This window comes from Triticum aestivum, chromosome 3B, assembly GCF_018294505.1.
Source record: "Triticum aestivum cultivar Chinese Spring chromosome 3B, IWGSC CS RefSeq v2.1, whole genome shotgun sequence".
Lineage (NCBI taxonomy): Eukaryota > Viridiplantae > Streptophyta > Magnoliopsida > Poales > Poaceae > Triticum > Triticum aestivum.
Window position 1 is genome coordinate 11435035 of NC_057801.1, and position 20750 is coordinate 11455784.

At 47.4% G+C, this 20750-nt stretch overlaps 1 protein-coding gene and 1 pseudogene across 1 annotated transcript; both read right to left on the reverse strand.

Moving 5' to 3' along the window:
• Nucleotides 1–2282: 2282 nt before the first annotated feature.
• On the reverse strand, nucleotides 2283–4295 carry LOC123067135 (L-type lectin-domain containing receptor kinase IX.1-like; annotated as a pseudogene).
• A 10265-nt stretch (nucleotides 4296–14560) lies between these two features.
• Nucleotides 14561–19391, reverse strand: LOC123067136 (L-type lectin-domain containing receptor kinase IX.1-like). The gene is made up of 3 exons (XM_044490062.1): nucleotides 18001–19391; nucleotides 15538–15570; nucleotides 14561–15233 (listed from the first exon to the last, which is right to left on the reverse strand). The coding sequence occupies exons 1-3, from the start codon at nucleotides 19389–19391 to the stop codon at nucleotides 14561–14563; spliced, it is 2097 nt and encodes a 698-aa protein (XP_044345997.1).
• Between the last annotated feature and the right edge of the window lie 1359 nt (nucleotides 19392–20750).

The window sequence follows — 20750 nt, forward strand, 5'->3', positions numbered from 1 at the left end:
TAGCTTTTGTGTCAATAGCATGGTAACTCACACATCGGAAACCTGATAGCTTATGTACCCCGGTCCTGATAACTTTGACGATGGTGGTGGTGGTGGGAAGGGGGGGTTGATAAAACATCCCCTCGGTAACTTTGGCGATGGGGGTGGTGGTGGGAGGGGGGTAGGTTGGTGTAATGGTTGTTGGTATTGACATTTGGCATGTCCTTGCTACCTGATGTAGGTTTGAATCCCATGTAGAACACTCTTTTTTCTCAATTTATGTTTTTTATTATTGTCAAACTAATCGATCGGGGAAGAATGGGGGAAGCGGGAGCCATCGAAGGGGATCATGCGGATCTGTCGCTAAAATCCTGCTGTACGGTTGATAAGTTACGTACTGCATGCGTGATAACTTACGTAGTCCAGCATGGTAACTTTTGACCTAAAAAAAGTCGTCGAAACATACCAACATGGGATCTAGTTTTGAAGCGCTCGTCGCAACGATTTTTTTGTGTAAAAACGGTTTTCCAATCCGCCCGACGGTTTGACCTACAAATCATTTTGAAGTTTGTTTTTTGAAGGAATATTTGCTGACATCATCAAATTTGTTGGTATATGCATGCATGTTCAAAATTGAGGTGCTCACCCGCGCCTCATGCTGGGTCGCATGCATGCGCGCGCCTCCTTTTGCATGCACCAGATCAAAGCTAGTACGGGTCGTCCGTATCTGTTCTTAAAATCAGTACGTCTGGAAATTAGTCGCGTCCTTACTAAAAAAAATCAGAAAGTCAACCCATTCTGAAATATTTATTGTAAATGTGAGTATAACATATAACGTCCTACAAGTATGCACCAAAATTGCCACATTACGGATCTTGAATTTAGACTACACCTATGTATACATTAACTGGTTTTCATCATCGAGTGATTCTTAAATATATCATTTGTCAAAATAAAGGATTTGCTATAGTCTATTGGTTGGAGATTCCTAGTATTAACTGTCCAAACTTAGCTCTTTTGACCTCATACATTGTGCTTTTTTTCAATTGTGTCATATCTTTTTGCTTATGTGCAAATAATAGTTTCGCCTATTATATTTCACGACTGCGCTTCCAATATGAAGTAAGAATATACATATTTATACTCAATTAATAAATTCATTTCTTAAAGTTCAATTAAACTATGTGTTTTAATAATATATATTATTAAGTTTATGTGAATGGCTCATGGCCATTTGTGTTGGGTTAAAAAAAACTCTAGCAATCTATCATTTTCTATATATAATTGTAGTGAAAGATAAACCCTAATGCCACATATTTTTCCCAATCCTTACGTCATCTGAATATGTAGGAAAATAGAGTGATATAGGTCACTACCCAGTCAAACACAATGGTGCTTCATGCCTGAAGCTAATACAATAATAATTATTCATGTTGCCAGAGATCATCCTCAAATTTCATCATAGTTTTTAATGTTACCATGGACGACCCCAAGTTTGATAAATTCCTGCTCAAGTAAACCAAATTTAGCACTAAGTTAGCATGTTAGAAATCATAATACTGCAATAATTAATTAGCTCTGAATGTCATATTGGTTTCACAATCATAAATTAATTGAACGCACAATTCCACTTTACTAATCTGTTATATGCTTGATATTTAAAACCTAGGTGACATGTGTTGGTATGAACAAGGAGTGAAGACAATACGAGGATAACATGAAGCTACAGTATTTAAAGCATTGATCCGGTCTAACAACCTTAATTGTCAAGCCGACCAGTGGAGATGATATAGAAAGGCAGGATAATAGAGTCACAACAATTCCGTTAGGAGGAGTTTGATTATCCAAGGGTGAGTCGCTTATCAAGCATAGAATACGAGAGGTAGAATCACACGAATAGCTAATTACATGTTATCATTGCACTAGCACATTTGATATTCATCGTGAACTGAATTTCTCCACACCTAAGTTCTACTCATTGCAGGAAAATCGTCATTTATTTTTATATTCCTTACTTTTGTTCTTTAGTATCAACCTTAGTTATAGCCACTTTATTTTACACCTCAACTACTTGTCCCGTCCAAATCATAATCTTTGCAGATACCAAAACAACCAATTAATATGAGACCTGTGACAACTCAACACTCACATTAACCCTCGTCTCCTACTCTTCCTTGGGACGATACTCTATTGAGATATTTACACGTAGTTGTTCCTAGTTGCATTTCTAGACAACTTATTTGTTGCTAAACCTAATTTGTTAAGAAAGGCTAAAAATTTGTAGTTGCCTATTCGCTCCCCCTCTAGTCTACGATATCGATCCTTTCACCCGGGTCGAGGCCATCGTCAAACAACCAATGCCAAACAACCAGTGCACGGTGCATCTGTGACTTATAGTCGCCATCGTCACCGAGGAGCCTCTCATCCACCGCTTTAACAATGGTGTCCGTCTCGTACAGGTCCCAGATCCACCGCAAAAGGGGGATGGCGTTGTCGTCCGGTTGATCCATATCCATCACCGGACGCCGGCCAGACACGACCTCCAACAGAACAACACCGAAGCTCTAGATATCCGCTTCTGGGCTCGGCCGGCGTGTGAGGATGAACTCCGGGTCTATGTACCCCACACTGCCCATGACAACTTGAGTTGTCTGCGGGCTGGCTCCATGGTCCATGAGCCTCGCTAGTCCAAAATCCGCCAGCTTGGTGTTGTGTGACGAGTCCAATAGTATGTTGTTGGGTTTGATGTCACCATGGAGCACGCGTTGATCACACTCTGTGTGGAGGTAGTGTATTGCAGATCCCAGTCCAAGAATAATTTTGTATTTGTACACCATATGTGTAGGTTAATTGCCTCATGATTAAATTATAATAATGGAAATGATCCAAAAAAGGGAGTGAAATTACGGTAAAAAAAGGGAGTGAAATTTGATGATGATTTTATACGTACCTCTCGGACCAAGTAAGCAGACGATTGGTGTTGTATATGTGCCGGTCGAGGCTGCCTTCCGGCAAAAGTTCATAGACGAGCAGGAGACCTCTCAGCTGTCGGACCAACCTAGCAAGTGCACAAGGTTCCGATGCCTCAGTCGGCTTATGATCTTCACCTCTGCCTCGAACTCTCTCCTTCCTTGCACAGACGATTCCGCAGACAACAGCTTGATGGCCACGGGGCTGTCTTGGTCGCTGAGGCTGCTGCCCCGGTAGACGTTGCCGAAGCCCCCTCGCCCGAGCTTCCGCTCCTCCGCGAAATCCTTCGTGGCGGCCGCGAGCTCACGGTAGCAGTACTGTCTAGGGCCTACCCCTTTCTTGAACCCAGCTTGCTCATGTTTGCGTCGCTGACGGACTAACAGGGCAGCAGCAGCGGCACCGCAAAGCAACACGAGAAAAGCTACTACTGCTGAAGGCACCAGGACAGGTACCTGTGGTCGACGTCGTCGTGGAATGGTATTGGTAGCCACGGTGGCATCATCTAGAGTGGAGTTAAACGACCAAGATAACACCTGATGTAGTTCGGCGCAGAAACCAGTTGCTGCGGCGAAGCCGACTGCAACTTGCTGGGGCAGTTCTCTCTTCATGTCCACGTACGTAGACACGTCATATGGAGGCCCGTCTCCCTGGATCTGGAGACGGGCAGCCAGATTACCTGTATGGTTGTCGTAGCTGATCTCGGCAGTCATGATGGCGTTGTCGGAGACAAGGCGCTTGGTCACATTTACGTAGGCCCTGGAGTCGATGGAGTTGACATCTATGCCGATGTGGTTGTCGCTGTGGTCCCAGCGATTGAGGTAGGTGTCAAACTCCACCGCGACTATCCGGTCCTCGCCGGTGGCATTGAACTGGTTGCTGTCATTGAAGAGAGCAAGGTTCGCGCCCCAGCTGTTGGTAGGTAGCCTCAACGGGAAGGGCGCCAGGAAGAAAGACATACCGTCAGCACTACCGTCGGTAGTGGTAGTGAAGTTCGAGTTACATAGGCCAAAAGTGTTGTTCGACCCGTTTTTGGGCCTGATCTGGAACGTGAAGCTGGAGGAGAAGCTGGCCACCTCGCCGGTGGCGTTGTCCCAGAGCGTCACCGGGCGCGCGTAGGACGCCCGGCCGATGCTGAAGATGTTGGCGTCATTCTCGTTCTTCGTTAGCTCGATGACGCCGGAGCCCATGCGCGTGTCACGTTCACACTTGAGCTCCGTGTCGCAGAGGTCGCCGGAGCCGGAGCTAGAGAAGTTGAAGCTGAAGGAGAGCGCGGTAGCCAGACCTGGCGAATAGCAGAGCCAGATGATGATGTACACCGAGACGGAGAGAAGGTGGTGAGGGCTCATGACTGCGGCAGCCATTGTTGCTGCTTGGCGATTTGGGAGATGGACGGTACGGGATGGGAGTGCGAGTGCTAGATATCTACATAGACAGATGGATTTGCCAGCTTCAGTTTTGGTGTAAGCTCCGCCCGGCAAGCTTCAGCTAGGATCGACCGGCATATATAACCTCGGACACGATGTTGGAATTAACCAAAACTGCCGCGTGATCAGATTAGTTAAAGGAATGGTGCTTGTATGCGTATAGGAATACCTAATATCGAGTTTAGGTCTGTCTAGTTGCCACTTGCCAGGAATTAATTCAGGTCGATGGGGTCGAGGAATGGGTGGCGACCAGGTCGTGACCTGGGAACAAGTCATTTTTTTATTTGATTTGTTGTGAATTTGTATGTGTATATGAATTTTATTATGAACTAGGAAAAATGCCCGTGCGTTGCAACGGGAGATTTTTTGCATTTTCCTTAATTGTATCATTAATTATCTCTGAAAAGCAATACCTTTGAAACAGATGCAAACCTACTAAAACTGAAATTTTACATTACAAAATAAGATCCATGCTACTTTTATCACACTCAATGTGAGGAAGGAGTTTCCTGTAACACAGCTTCTTTTGCTGATAAAAAAGAAGCATAAGCATGGATAGACAAAATAATACCTTTTTCAACTAATTATAATTTAGCAACTTAAATCTGTTTGATTATTATTTTTTTCTCCATTCAGTTCTACAGGGAACCATGAAGCGAACCACAAGTATAAGCATATTCGACATCTCAAATCAATTTAGAAAAATTACTCTATCAGAACCGCTGAAGAACACGGTAGATGCACATCTCCTTCGGATATGCATCCTAAATCCTCTCTTTTTCTAAAAGATCATAAATCCTAATAGGTTTTAGGAATATCAAAATTACGAAACCAGGGAATGGTATTTCGTGGATTCCTACACCATTTGAAGATGAATTCTTATAGCTAAAAAATCTGTGCGTTGCAACGGGAGAAACAAATCTTCACACATCCTTTTTGCTACATCCACGTTGCAGCTTTTCCTCTTGGTCACCGCCGCCGATGGTGGTCAAGTTGTCCATCTAGTCACGGCAAATGCGATGAATCATAAGATGATGAACTTGGTAATAACACTCTAGCACACCGCTTTCACGCACCCATAACATCAGTGTAAAAGAAATTTTACCATCCACTGTAATGAGAAGCCTAGTGTTTTTCATGACAACTTTGACAATCGCTTGCTTATACTCAAATCTTAATCAGATGACCATATGTGAGTATATAATTAAAAATACATCTTATTCTCACATAGAATGGCAAAGTACAAACTAAGCCCATGAAATAAATTCTAGATTATGCCAAAATAATTTAAGATCACATATGTTTCAGATTTAATACGAATATGCCGCACCTATGCTATCACAATATAAGAAGCAGAAATAAAAAAAAACTTAGGGAACAGCTAGAACTATATTCATTTAGTACAAAAAATACTAAAGGAGACAAATTTATTACACCATATATCATAAAAAGGCAAGCACACTACCTTAAGTTAATTCAGAACCTCATCAAGTTGCAAAAATGCCAAACGGAGACCGAGCTCCATGGAGGCCTTTATTTGAAAACTTCAAAATTCAAAATTTTCAGTTTCAAAAAATTCTGAAATTAAATACAGATATATCTAGATACATAATGTACATGTGTGCAAATTTTCAGGTCGAAATACATTAAAATATGAGCTACACAAAAAAGACAAATCTAAGGCTTTCTAACATATGTACTGTTCATTTTTAAAGTCCATGATTTTTTTTGGGGGAGCAGCTCACAATTCAAGGTATTTCATCCTGAATTTTTTCACACATACACTTTACATCCTCTCATACATGTGTATTTTTTTTCCAGATTTTTTTGAAATGAAATTTATGAATTTTAAAATTTTCAAAATAAAGGGCTCCATGGAGCTCGATCTCCAAAATGCCCTACTCGACTATATTCATTTCGTATCTAAGCCTCTAAGTAGTAGTAGTGAGTAGCGGTGCGGTTTTTTGGGACACGGCGACAGGCGAGGACGACATCTACGCAACAAGTTGGGCATTTGAGATTCGTATATTTAATATATATAGTAGTGATTAATGAATACATGATAGATATACTGATCGAGAGCTTAGAGAAGACGCCTTTTATAGATGCCATATGTACGCAGCGCTGCTTTTAATGGTTGTCAGTTCAATAACTATCTATCAGGAATAAATTCCAGTCTCACGTAAGTACCTGGCTATATCCATCCGACTGGGTGCAGCTCGTCTTCAAGCTAGGGTGGGGAGAGAGAAGTGCTTGGGGAGGCAGAGAGAGCTGCTCCGAAGAGTGCATGGAATTGGACATGCAAGATCCGGCCAGATTAGTGAGCTGTAATTTTAATACATACATCTGTTCCTCTTTCAAAAGTAGTTGATTTCAAGGGACAGCAATATATGTATCATGGAAGTCTGTATATATAATACAATCTGACAAAAGAAAAGGACCACACGAAATTATACCAACAATCGTATCCAACATATAAACAAAGATCTTGATTCTCCTTTCTGTAACAATTAGGGAGCGCAGAAATTATATGTTCAGAAATAATAATATGTTTTAACAATTAAGTTGAGTTGCTCAGACATTCATGCTCTAGATCAATACTTTTATGAATTCCTCTAAAATCAACCTAGGTCTCCCAGTTGAAAGAGTTAGGCTCTAACCAGTGAAGCACATATGTATGATATGTTTTTATGCGAGGGGATTTCTTCTTATTAACTGAATATTACGTGGTGCAGCCAAAAGAAAAGAAAGAAAAAACAAAACGGAGGAGAGCACGGTTCGAACCCAGGTCTACCTGAGGCAAGACCCAAGCTCCAACCAGCGGGCTAGTCACGTATACTTGATATATCAATGAGTGTTGCTTTATATGAACCAAACGCGACGCGGATGCAGCCACAGCGAACCGTTTTTCTCACTTACCGGTGGCGTAGTGGGTAATTAATGCGAACTTCGGGGGCAATTTTTTTGACGGACGACCAAAAGCGATTGGTGGTTTATTAGTAGGTAAAGAGGTAAAGATTTTTAAAGTATAGATCAAATGGTCAAAGGGCAATCGGATGACATCAGGGACAAATCTAAGGGCAAAACTGAGCAGAGCCGAAAAGTAAGAGCAAAACCCATGGGGTGGTTTCGACTAAGGGCAAAAATGCATTTATCCCGAAATATTAATCCAACTAGTGGAAGCAGTTATGAAAGTTGGATATCTTTTAAAGTGTCTAATTGTGGTTTTTGCTTTCTTTGCTTTCATTCTCATAGCGAAGAATTGGTAAATTATGTACTCCAATGTATCAGTGTCCTTCAATGAAATATGTTTCGATAGCCGAAAATGATATGAAAATGAAAAAAAATACTCTGTTATATGTAGGGGATGTGCTAGGTCCGGCCAAAACTTGGTGGAGTAAAAATACTCATGCATGTTGGACTTATGGGCTGCATTTGGGCTGCCAACATACTTTCATCAGGAGGGACTTGACCGGTCTTTGCTACACCTATCGTAGTTTCTATTACGAAGTTTACCTACTATCCAACATGGGGTTTGAGGATTGGAGTTGGGGGAGGGGTGGCCAGGGCCCACCCTGGTGAAATTCAGGGGAGGGGCGTTTGCATGTGTAGAGGCCTGTAGGTGTAAGGCGGTGCATCGAGCAAGCGGGTCCACCTCGTGAGGAAAACACGAAGAGGCGGCAACGGGCGATTGCAAGGCGATCGTCCCTGCAGCTAGGGTTAGGGTTTCCCCACAGTGGTGGGGTGGTACTCCAGTAGTGCATGGAGGGGCGACGGCGCCCTCCTGCATGCGGATCGGTAGGGTTCTCTCTCTCGTGGTGGTGCCATGGCGAAGAAGGCAAGAAACGGAGCAGACGTGTCGCATGGACTATCTGCAGCTGCGAAGATGAGGGCAACACCTAGATCGTCGACACAACTGGCATCGGCACCTTCAATGAAGACACCACTGGGCGCTCAAAGCAGGAACTCCTCGCGGTCCCCTGTGGATGGCAAGGTGTCGGCGAAGGTAGCGGGCCTGACGGCGAGGATGGGTGGCCTAGTGTTGGCAGAAAAGGAGGCTGCAGGTTTCATATTCAAGGAATCCGAGCAGGAGCAACCTAGGGCAGCTAAGTGGTCTACAATTGGGAAAGCGTTTACTCCAAGACCTATAAACATGTGTGCTCTGGAGAAGGCGATGCCTAGGGCTTGGGGTCTACACAGGGAGGCCAAGTTCAAGATTGTTGGACCAAATATTTTCCTGGTGAACTTTGGAAGCGAAGGAGACTGGAAACATGCTTTGAACAATGGCCCATGGCAGTTTGACTTCAACGTGCTTGTACTGAAGGACTATGATGGAGCAACAAGGCCATCAGAGATGATTTTCGATACAATGGAGGCGTGGGTGAGAGTTGCAGATTTACCACTTGATAAAAGATCAAAGGCATTTGGCGAAGCTCTTGGGAATTGGCTTGGCGGAGTAGTCCGGGTGGATGTTGAGAAAGATGGGTTCGCTAAAGGTACGAACCTGCGGTTTAGGGCCAAACTTTCTGTTTTTGAGCCATTGGTTAGAGGGTTCTATCTCAAGAAGTCAGATGATGATATAGAACAGACTTGGTTTGATTTTGCATATGAAAAAAATTCCTCACTTCTGCTTCGAGTGTGGACGCCTTGTGCATGGTGCAGAAGGGTGTGTGCCCCCGGTCGAATCTGACCAGCAATGGGGTGAGTGGCTAAGGGCCTCGACGGGACGCTCGACTTCAATAAAGGAAGGGGCTCATAGAGCTGCAGCAAGTAGTACAAACAGTCAGGGGAGTGCTAGGTCAAGTGATGCGGATATGGGAAGGAGAATATTTGGGTATGTGCGTGATCTTCCCACAAAGCGTAATCTCAACAAGGAATTCAATACCCCGGCTGATTCCCGCACTGGCATGGAAGGAAAATTTGACCAGGGGGAAGTTTCTAGTCCAAACAAGCAGAGGCACGGGCCGGCTGACTTGAAGGGAAAGGACCTTCGGGACAAGTTGGAGCAGAAGAGAGAGAGAGAGAGAGAGAGATGCGGAATGAACTACGGCAGAGACAGCTGAATAAGCAAGCTGAGTTGAGACCCCAATACAAGCAACATGGCTATAAAGATTGTGATGGTTCAGGTAGCTCTAGTCAAGCTATAGAGAGGAGCGAAGGAGGGGTTACTATGTGAAGAAGCCGAGACCTGGGTATGAAGATCACCACTCCCCTAGGAGCCCTCGCAAAAATGCCATAGGGGAGAGGAAGAGGAGATCGAAACAATACTGGGTGGCAAAGGGAGACCTGGACAGGCAAGTTGGAAATGATGCGTTCATTCGCGACACTAGGCAGAAAACGTCTACGGTGTTTGACCGCATCTCGGAGCATCACGTTTCATCGGCGGACCCTGCTAGGCAGGCCGACGGGAGCAACGAATATTCTTGCCTGGAACTGTCGGGAATTGGGGTTGGACCTGACAGTGGGCGAGCTTAGAGACCTGGTACGGTCCTACAACCCAGCGGTGGTTTTCTTGTCGGAGACGAAGAAAAGATCACATGCTATGGAGCGCTTGAAATGGAGACCTGGCTTCAGAGTTCAGACAGGGAGTGGCTGTAGATTGTGAGGGGAAGAGTGGTGGACTTGCGTTATGGTGGAGAGACCATTCGAATGTCACCGTACGACCATGGTGCCAGTAGATACATGTTGATGGGGTCTCCTTTAGATTCACTGGAATTTATGGGGAACCATGTGTAGACAAAAGGAAGAAAACATGGGAAGTAATTCGGTATCTTCCGGCCCAAGATGACTTACCATGGATTTGTGCAGGTGACTACAATGAAGCTTTGGTCCAGAGCGAACAGATGGGAGGAAAACCAAGGAGCTTAAGGCAGATGGAGGCATTTGGGGACTGTTTGACGGACTGTGGCTTGGCGGACTTGGGGTTCTCGGGCTATCAATTTACATGGGTTAATAAACGTGAGGATGGAGAGAATATTCAAGTGCGGATGGATAGAGCTACATGCAACGCTGGCTTCATGCAACTTTTTCCACAAACTAAGGTTTTACATGTTCTGACGGAGGAGTCCGATCGTCAGGCCCTGCTTATTCAAGCCTTGTCGGCACTGGCCACAGGTAGCAAATCAGGGCAAAGGCCTTTCCAGTTTGAGGTAGCATGGGCGAGGCATGAGAAGTACGACGAGATGATTACCAATGCATGGCTTGATGCCCATGCAGCTAAGCGGGGGTTGGTGCTGCATGCAATAAACTGGAGTTTGTTTCCAAGCAAATTAAAGGGTGGAGCAGGGACGTGTTTGGATCCATTAAGAAACAGATTGCGCACTTGAAAAGACAACTGCGTGATGCTAAGGAGAGGGCGATGCATACGGGCTACAGGCAGGAGATTAAGGATATTGAGGACCAGCTATATGAGCTGTACGAAAGGGAGGAAGTCTATCAGAAGCAGAGATCCTGAGTTGACTGGACAGAGGGCGACCAAAATACACAATATTTTCAGAATCGGGCATCACATAGGAAACGGGAAAATACGGTAAAGACCCTACAGAAAGAAGATGGGTCAAAGTGCATGGACGACCAAGGAATGAGAGAGATGGCAGCAAAATACTATGCCAATTTATTCACCTCAGAGGGATCCCAGGAGAGTGAAAAACTGCTGCAACATATTGACGTGGTAGTAACTGATGATATGAATTCCAAGCTCACGGCAGAGGTCAATGATGAGGAGATCGAAAGAGCACTATTTCAGATGGGCCCAACAAAATCGCCGGGTCCGGACGGGCTGCCTGCGTTGTTCTACCAACGACACTGGTCGCTCGTCAAGAATGATATTTGTGTTGCGGTTCGTGATTTTCTGTCAGGGAAAGCAGCACCCAATGGTTTAAATAATATTGTTATTGTGATGATCCCGAAAGTGTGCTCACCTGAACTGCTCTCTCAGTTTCGGCCTATAAGTCTGTGTAACGTCTTGTACAAGATTGCGGCGAAAGTTTTGGTTAATAGGCTGAAGGTGGTGTTACCTATCTTAATATCAAAAGAGCAAAGCGCCTTCGTCCCTGGTAGATTAATCTCTGACAATGTACTGGTCGCCTATGAGTGTGTGGATGCTATCAGGAAAAGGAAAAGGAGAAATCCACTGTGTGCGGTAAAGCTGGACATGATGAAAGCCTATGATAGGGTCGAATGGGTGTTCCTCGAACAAATGTTGGCGAGGTTTGGCTTCTCGGGGCGTTGGATAGGAATGGTCATGCAATGTGTTACGACGGCAAGGTTCGCAGTGAAGCTAAATGGTGGTCTCTCTCACAGTTTTTCCCCTTCCAGAGGGCTGCGCCAGGGTGATCCTTTGTCGCCGTATCTTTTTCTATTTTGTGTCAAAGGTTTCTCAGCGATGTTAAAACATGCCCAGGACACAAAAGAAATCAAGGGAATCTCTTTTGGGAGCACTGGCCCCAAAGTAACTCACCTTCTCTTTGCGGATGATAGTGTGGTGTTTCTTGAAGGCTCTAAGGAGAATTTTGTCACGCTTTGGAGGATCCTCCATGACTATGAGGTGGCTTTTGGACAGAAGGTGAACATGCAGAAATCTGCCATCTTCTTTGGGAAAGGAAGTAAGGAAGAGGATAAAGCATGTTTGAAGCAAACTATTGGAATTTTTTCTGAGGCATTAAGCAAAAGATACTTGGGACTCCCTACGGTGGTGGGGAGGTCTAAAGATGGAACTTTCAGGTATGTGAAAGTGTGTGCGGGAAAAAAGGTAGCAGGATGAAGGGACAAGGGCTCTCAAAAACAGCAAGGGAAGTACTAGTCAAATCTGGCCATCAGTCCACACCAACGTTCACCATGAGCTGTTTTCAACTCACAAAGAAAATGTGCCGGAACCTGTCTTCGATCTCGTCGAACTTCTAGTGGGGTGCAACAAATGGTGAGAAGAAGGTGCATTGGATCGCGTGGGACAAAATGTGTACTAGGAAACATGAAGGGGGCCTTGGATTTCGAGACCCGGAGGCGTTTAACCAAGCGTTGCTTGCAAAACAGGCCTGGCCTATTTTGCAAGTCCCAACATCACTGTGTGCAAGGGTGCTAAAGGCTAGGTATTTTGTGGAAGGCTCTATTCTCAATGCTACATGCTCAGGTGGGGGCTCTTTCACTTTTAAGAGCATTTTACATGGGAGAAACTTACTACTGGATGGACTCATTTGGAGAATTGGTGATGGTACGAAGGTTAGAATCCACCACGACCACTAGATTCCTAGGAAGGGGAGTATGCTGCCACTGGGTCAAACATATATCCATGGGATCACCAGAGTTAGTGACTTGCTAGATGCGAGTGGTTCAGCGTTCGATGTGTCCAAGGTACTGGACATGTTTCCCCTGGACGAAGCGCAAGAAATCATGCAGATACGAATAGGGGGTCCGGGCATGGAGGACGTTCTAGCGTGGAACTTCACAAAAAAACGGAGTTTTTACGGGTAGGTCTGCGTACCATCTTCGCATGTCACAAAAGAAGCTCAAGAACGGATGCCCGGAACCCTCCTCTTCAGTAGCAAAGCACAAGGCCTGGCTTAGCCTGTGGGATACGGTCGCGCCGGGCAAGGTCAAAACTCATGTATGGAGGCTGATTAGAAACGGGCTCGCAGTAGGATCAGAGCTTGCGAGAAGAAGCATCAAGGCAGGTGTTTTTTGCGTAGCATGTGGACGAGAAGAGACAAACTATCACCGATTTTGGGGCTATCATCACTCAGCAAAGTTCTGGAAGGTAATGCACTCGGAATTGGGAGTGCCAGTGGCGATCCCACCGGCTGTTGTCAGCTCCCAGAGTGATCTCTCAAACTGGTTGCTCGAGTGGTTCAGTGAGGCTTCAGATGACGAAAAAGCGATCATGGCCCAGGGGGTCTATGGATTATGGTTAGCAAGAAATAACGCTCGGGAAGGGAAGAAAATTGAGGAGGCTGCAGAAATTGCAAGATCAGTTGTTACACATGTGGAGGAATGGCAGGAGTATACATGGTCGTAAGAGCAGGGTACCCAAGCAGGCACAAGTGCAGCAATGGGAACCACCAGACCCAGGTTGGACTAAGGTCAACGTAGATGTAGCCACGTCCATGCTGGGAGATAAAGGAGGAGCCGGTGTGGTCTTTAGAAGTTATGATGGAGCCTTCTTGGGTGGAGCATGCCACTTTTTTCCGAGCTGTACAGACCCTGCAACCATCGAGCTGTTGGCCTGCCGGCGCGCAGCTCAGTTGTCGGACGAGGTGAACGCCATGAAGCTGCACATTGAAATGGACTGCAAGGAGATCGTCTACAAGTTGCAGAGCAAGGACAGAGATCTCTCTGTGTTGGGACCAACGATAGAGGAAGTGAAAAGGCTACTGCAGTACCCCCCAAGAATGGAAGGTAAGCTGGACTCGGCGTTCGGCCAATGGAGCAGCTCACGTACTAGCTAAAGAAGGGATTTCTAATAATTTATGTAAGGTGTGGCTGCATGTGCCCCCCGATTGTATTTTGTCCATCGTTTCGGCAGAGATTCCTGCACTACATGAATAAATAGAGGGGGAATGAAATTAAAAAAAAAAGAGGCCTGTAGGTGTAGGATTTTCGGACTTAACCCAACGCAAAATCCACTCTCAGCTTTCCCGAGCAAATGGTACGTCCACATAATGATTTATGTACATTTACGGGCTGATCTGACGTGGAAATGTGGAAATGTTTGATTCGATTAAAGGGAGGGTGAGGCCCACCCCGCCTGAAATTCAGGGAGGGATTGTTTAGATTGGTTGGAATTTTACGTAACAGATACGTAGCGGCTTCGTGGGTTTAGCATTTTCACATCTTTCCCTAAGACGTGGGGTCATAGGCCTTGTTTGGGGCAAATATTTAGCTATGGGATGGAACAAGGTACACAGCTCCACCACACGCAAGTTATAAAATGATGGGAAACCCTCGCAAAACAAGAAATTGCCGCCACATCTGCAAAGCCTATATCAACCATGGAAAGAAATATTGAGAAATGTTAATTATATATGTATGTGATGCCTAGTGACCAGAAAACCGCAATAGCAGAATTTCAAAAACATCAACTAGTCCTAAACGACAATACAACATAGGAAATCGATGGCAGTTTCGGGAGGTGGTGAAGCTTCATTTATTAGTGTAAGTTGTATACAACAGGCTCTTCAGTAAAATAGATTTGGTCATCTGCCACTGCTGGCCCAAGACACGTCGCTACAAGCAATGGCCGATGAGGCATGTGATCCAGTGTTAATGTTGGCCAGGGCTGGCGGCGACAGGGTCGGCAACGTGACGTCCTCCGACTGCAAGACGTTCATGAGCTGTACTACTGACGGCTGCACACCCAGGTGCGGGTGCGTGCACCAGAGCCCCACGACTAGCGCGTGGTGCATTTGCCCCTTACTGATGTCGACATCATCGAGCTGCTGCATGTCTTCCCCCTTGAGCCTCTCTTCCACCGCTTCAACTATGGTTCCCTTCTCGTACAGGTCCCAAATCCATCTGAGCAACGGGATGGCTTTGTCGGCCGGTTCTCCTGTTCCCATCTCCGGTCGCCGGCCGGACACGACCTCCAACACAACGATGCCAAAGCTGTAGACGTCGGCTTCGGTGCTTGGCCGGCGCGTGCGGATGAATTCCGGGTCTATATACCCTACGGTGCCCATGACAACCTGCGTCATCAGTGGCCCGGCTCCATGCTCGACGAGCCTCGCCAGCCTGAAATCCGCCAACTTGGTGTTGCGTGATGAGTCGAGGAGTATGTTGCTGGGCTTGATGTCGCCATGAAGCACACACTGATCCCACTCTGTGTGGAGATAGCGCAATGCAGATCCCAGTCCAAGGATGATCTTGTATCTGTACGTGTCACTCAATAAGATCAGGTTGATTAAGTACCATGCATATTTATAGATGTACTAGTGATTAAATTAATGGAAAATATTGGGAATGACCGAAATGGAGGAAGTGATTTCATAATGATTGTGTTCATTCCAATTAATTGAAGTTCTAGGTTTCTTCCAAGTCAACCAAAGTTCACAGAAAAATATGCTAAGATCTACAACATCAAAAATATATTGTACAGATATACATTTTATAAATAATCTAATAATCTACAAACATAACATTCAATTAATTTATGGCAAAGGGAGTAGTCACGTACCTCTCAGGCCAAGTAAGCAGGCAACTAGTGTTTGTTGTTGCCGCACTAGACTAACTCTCTGGTTCACTCACGGACGGAGGTAGACGAAGGCAAGCTAAACAGTTTTTCTGGCGCTCAAACGCCTCTTTTTTTCTCTTGACTAACCAACGCCAGAAACAAACTGAGATTACAGCCGGCTTTATAGCCCTCGACAACGCAGCGCCTACGCTTCGGCCAAGCACGTACGCACGACTGGCTGCTGCATGCAAGCGCTCCGCTCGGCCATGCGCACGATGCACACAGCGCGCTACTCGCAACAGATTGCCAACAGCCTAGCTACGGAAAAAAATTATATAAGACCAGGTCTCATATAAACCCGATGAGACCCGCCCTGATGGATGACATGTGGCATTCACAAATCACAAAGCATCTAATCTCCCCCCCTGATTTCAGGTGGGGGTGGGATAGATGCTTTGTGATTTGCAAATGCCACGTGTCATCCATCAAGATGGGTCTCACCTGCTAACCCGTGAGACCTGCTCTCATAGAATTTTTTTCCCCTAGCTACTACAACCCATGCGCACACACGCACACACGCGCGCCACGGGCACACACGCTGCCCACACACATACACACACACGCCACGCTTCCGCTGCGTCCCGCACGTCCCGTCCGTTCCACGCGCCACCGACATGCCCGACGAATCCGACGAGCCCGACGACACCAGTGTGTCCCGCCCGTTCCACGCGCACCCGACGAGCCCGACCATACACGCCGTGGCTTATTCCAACACACACACCCTAAGCCACGGCCTAGAGGAGTCCGTCGTCGTCGACGTTGGCATCAGCCAAGAGAGCCTGCTCCGCCGCCGGTCCTTTCCGCAGCTGCGGGCACTAGCGCCGGAAGTGCATGTGCTCCCCGCACTTGTAGCAGTGCCTACGCCTATTGCCGCTGCTCCCCGACGCCACGCTGCGCCCGTCGTCGTCGTCCCGTGCTCCGCCGTGCTGCCGCTCCCGCGCCCGCCACTGCGCCGCCGTGAACAGGAGTTGTCCGTCCGCCCGCTCGCCGCTGTCCTGCCGTCGACGCCGAACTCGCTCGTCGAACGCGCGCAGCCGCCCGAGCGCTTCGTCGAACGCCATCGTTGTCACGTCGTGGAACTGCTCGATGCTGGCGACAACGGGAAGAGCCGATCCGACACCGTATCCACATCTCCCCGAGGTTGGCGTACCTCGCCGCCATCGCCGCGAGCCTCCCGCCGTACACGTCGAGCTCCTCGCCGCCCGCCATCTTCAGGCGGTCAAATTCGCCGCGCAGCGTCGCCAGCCTGGCCGCACGGACCCGATCGGCGCCGACGAACCTCACCTTCAGGGAGTCCCATACCTCCCTGGCGGTGAGCTTTGTCGACACCTGCAGCAGCACATCCTCCGGCAACGCCCCAAGAAGCAATGTGCGCGCCATCTTGTCCTTCCGCCCGTTCACCGCCGCGTCGTCCGGCGCCACCGCCTCCCATACGGTGTGGACGTCGAGGATCGCGTGCGCCTTGATGGCCCAGACCGTGTAGTTGTCCGCGGTCAACATCGGCATCGCCATCATCGCCGATCCGCCCGCACCGCCGCCGTGTGGGACGAGCGCCATGGTCGCCGGTGATCGGCCGAACCGAAGCTCTGATACGAAATGTTGTTGCCGCACTAGACTAACTCTTTGGTTCACTCACGGACGGAGGTAGACAAAGGCAAGCTGGACAGTTTTTCTGGCGCTCAAACGTCCCCTTTTTCCTCTTGACTAACCTGTAGAAGTGCATGCTCTAGCCAATGCAACCAAAAGACCGATCTGATGGAAGAGACTAGGCAGCACATTATACGTCAACACTCCCCCTCACGTGTGGCTCCACAGGCCTAAACGTGGACCGAAAGTGGGCTGCAATTTAATTGCGCCAACCGGGTCTTGAACTCAAGACCTCTTGGCTCTGATACCATGTAGAAGTACATGCTCTAGCCAATGCAACCGAAAGGCCGATCTGATTGAAGAGACTAAGCAGCACATTATACGTCAACATAACCAACGCCACAAACAAACTGAGATTACGGCCGGCTTTGTAGCCCTCGACAACGCAGCGCCTACGCTTCGGCCAAGCACGTACGTACGACTGGCTGCTGCATGCAAGCGCTCCGCTCGGCCATGCGCACGACGCGCACAGCGCGCTACTCGCAACAGATTGCCAACAGCCTAGCTACTACAACCCATGCGCACACACGCACACAACGCACGCACACACGCGCGCCACGGGCACACACGCTGCCCATACACACATACACACACACACGCCACGCTTCCGCTGTGTCCCGCACATCCCGTCCGTCCCGCGCGCCATCGACACGCCCGACGAACCCGATGAGCCCGATGGCACCAGTGTGTCCCGCCCAACCCGCGCGCACCCGACGAGCCCGACCACATACGACGTGGCTTATTCCAACAGTGTTGTATATGTGTCGGTACAGGCTGCCTTCCGGTACGAGCTCATAGACGAGTAGGAGCCCTTTGCGGCTGTCGGACCAGCCTAGCAAGTGCACAAGGTTCCGATGTCTCAACCGGCTTATGATCTTCACCTCAGACTCGTACTCCTTCCTCCCCTGTGCAGACAATTCTGCAGAGAGCATCTTGATGGCCACCGGGCGGTCTTGGTCGCTAAGGCTGTCACCCCGGTAGACGTTGCCAAAGCCTCCTCGCCCGAGCTTCCCCTCCTCCGGGAAGTTCTTGGTGGTGGCGGCGAGCTCACAGTAGCGGTAACGTCTAGGGCCTACCCCTCTCTCGAACTCAGCTTGCTCACGTTCTTTGTCTTTAGAATCATCTAGCTTCTTCCATATGCATCGCCCGAGGACAGCGGCAACACAGAGCAACACCAGAAAAGCTGCTACTACAGAATGCACTAGCACATGCACCGGTGCTCGACGTCGTGGAATGGTACTGGCAGCCACCATGGCATCATCTAGAGTGGATCTAAACGACCAAGACATCACCTGATGCCGCTCGATGCACGCACCAGTTGATGCAGCGAAGCCGACTGAAACTTGTTGGGGCAGATCCCTCTTCATGTCCACCGAAGTATTTACAATGAATGGCGGTCCGTCGCCGTCAATCTGCAGAAGGGCGACCAGAACACCCGTGAGGTTCTCGTAGCTGATCTCGGCAGTCATGACGACGTCATCGTCGGAGACCAGGCGCTTGCTCATGTTTGCGTAGGCCTTGGAGTTGATGGAGTTCACGTCTATGCCGAGATGGTTGTCGCTATGGTCCCAGGAGTTGAGGAAGGTGTCGGATTCCACGGGGACGACGCGGTCATCACCAGTGGCATCCAAGTTGTTGTTGTCATTGAAGAGAGCGAGGTTCCCGCCAACGCTATTGGGAGGGAGCCTGGATGGGTAGTGCGCCAGGAAGAAAGCCATAGCCATACCATCAGCTACACCATCATTAGGCGTACTGCTCGAGCCACAGAGACCACGAAGCTGTCCGTCCGTCTCGTTTTTTAACCTAATCTGGAACGTGAAGTTGGAGGAGAAGCTGGCCACCTCGCCCGTGGTGTTGTCCCAGAGCGTCACCGGGTGCACGTATGATGCCCGGCCGAGGCTGTACAAGTTGTCTCTGATCTCGTTCTTTGTTAGCTCGATCGCACCGGGGCCCATGCGCGTGTCGCGTTCGCACCTGACCTCCGTGTCGCAGAGGTCGCCGGAGCCGGAGCTATCGGAGAAGTTGAAGCTGAAGGAGAGAGCGGTAGCCAGACCTGCCGGAGGTGCGCTGCTGGTTAACAAGGAGAGCGAGTAGCAAAGACAAAGGATGTACACGGAGCCAGAGACGGAGAGAAGGTGGTGAGGGCTCATTGTTGTAGCTGCCTACCAATGTTGGTGTCCGACTCGAGACCGAGTAAGTAGGGATGGATTTTATGGACAATGGTGGAATGGAAATTATTGGTCTTGATTCTTGATTGAAGCAGTCCAAGTCAGTTTATTTGGTAGAATCGTCCACTGCAGTCCAATCCAAAAAGGATGTTGTCGTACAGGTTCAGCCAAGTTGGCGTTGGACTGTGGTGTGCATGTCCGACTAGGTTTAGGTGTGTGCCGTGTGCGTGTAGATAGATATACAAATGCAGACACCACCATGAAAATTGCTAAAGTTTTCCATGAGTGTCTATTCATGCCATCTTCTTTTTGGGTTTTGACATTCTTCTTCTGGTTTTTTCTAGTTGTTTTGAATTAACTCTGGTTTTAAGGTGCTTGCAACATATGCGAAGTACAAAATACACAACAATGCGTATATCACACATAAAACACACACTGATGTGGGAAGTACACACACATCACATATACGCACACAACACAAACAAACACACATTAAAATGAAAAGTACACACATAACACGCGAAATACACAAAGAACAACTTAGACTACATGGGAAACTCATTTCACATGCACAAATAATTGGAACTTATTAATATGGGATCTGGTTCGAAGACTCAGCGTGATGTACGTAATTGTGAAAATTGGTTCCTAATTATCCGGATGTTTGGTTAAAAAATATTTTGTCTAGATTTGAATCCTGAAATAAAATTTACAACAATCCAACCATCCCCTGACGGAGAGGAAAAATCACACGAAATCAACCTAGCGATGACATGTCTCGAGCTAGCTTGATCGCACGTGTACCCCGTTCGCAGCTGAGCTCTGTGTTGCAAAGTAGAGTTGTCGGTGAGGTTGAAGTTGAAGGAGAGCGCGGTAGCCAAACCTGCCAGAGGTGCGCTGCTGATTAACAACGATAGCAAGTAGTACAAGAGACAAATGTTGTACACGGAGCCTCAGGATCAGTTGGCAGTTTGGCACCACACACACACAGGATCGATGTGATATTGTCTCCTACTAGCTTTGATTTTTATTTTTTTGGCTTGTACGCTAGTTTCCTACTACTAAAACACCCTGGCTAATTAACATACTATATGTTGGAAAGGAAATGATCTTGACTAGGTTGTTTCCGGTGTCACGTCAAAAAAAAAAAACTAGTCAAGATTATTTCCTTTCCAACCGAAAACAACCTAGTCAAGATCATTTCCTTTCCAACATACTTTTGACTGCTAACTATACTTTTAACCAACCTAGTCAAGCTTTCCAACATACTATACTTTTAACCGACTTTTTCATTTTATTTTTCATTGCTTTCTAACAATACTCAACCTAGTCAAGTACACC

Coding starts and splice junctions, on each gene's coding strand:
- LOC123067136 (XM_044490062.1), bottom strand. CDS start 19,391: ATGAGCCCTCACCACCTTCTCTCCGTCTCTGGCTCCGTGTACATCCTT. Junction 15,571..18,000: donor GGCAGCCTGTACCGACACAT/ATACAACACTGT, acceptor TGCGGCAACAAC/AAACACTAGTTGCCTGCTTA. Junction 15,234..15,537: donor CTGCTTACTTGGCCTGAGAG/GTACGTGACTAC, acceptor TGACACGTACAG/ATACAAGATCATCCTTGGAC.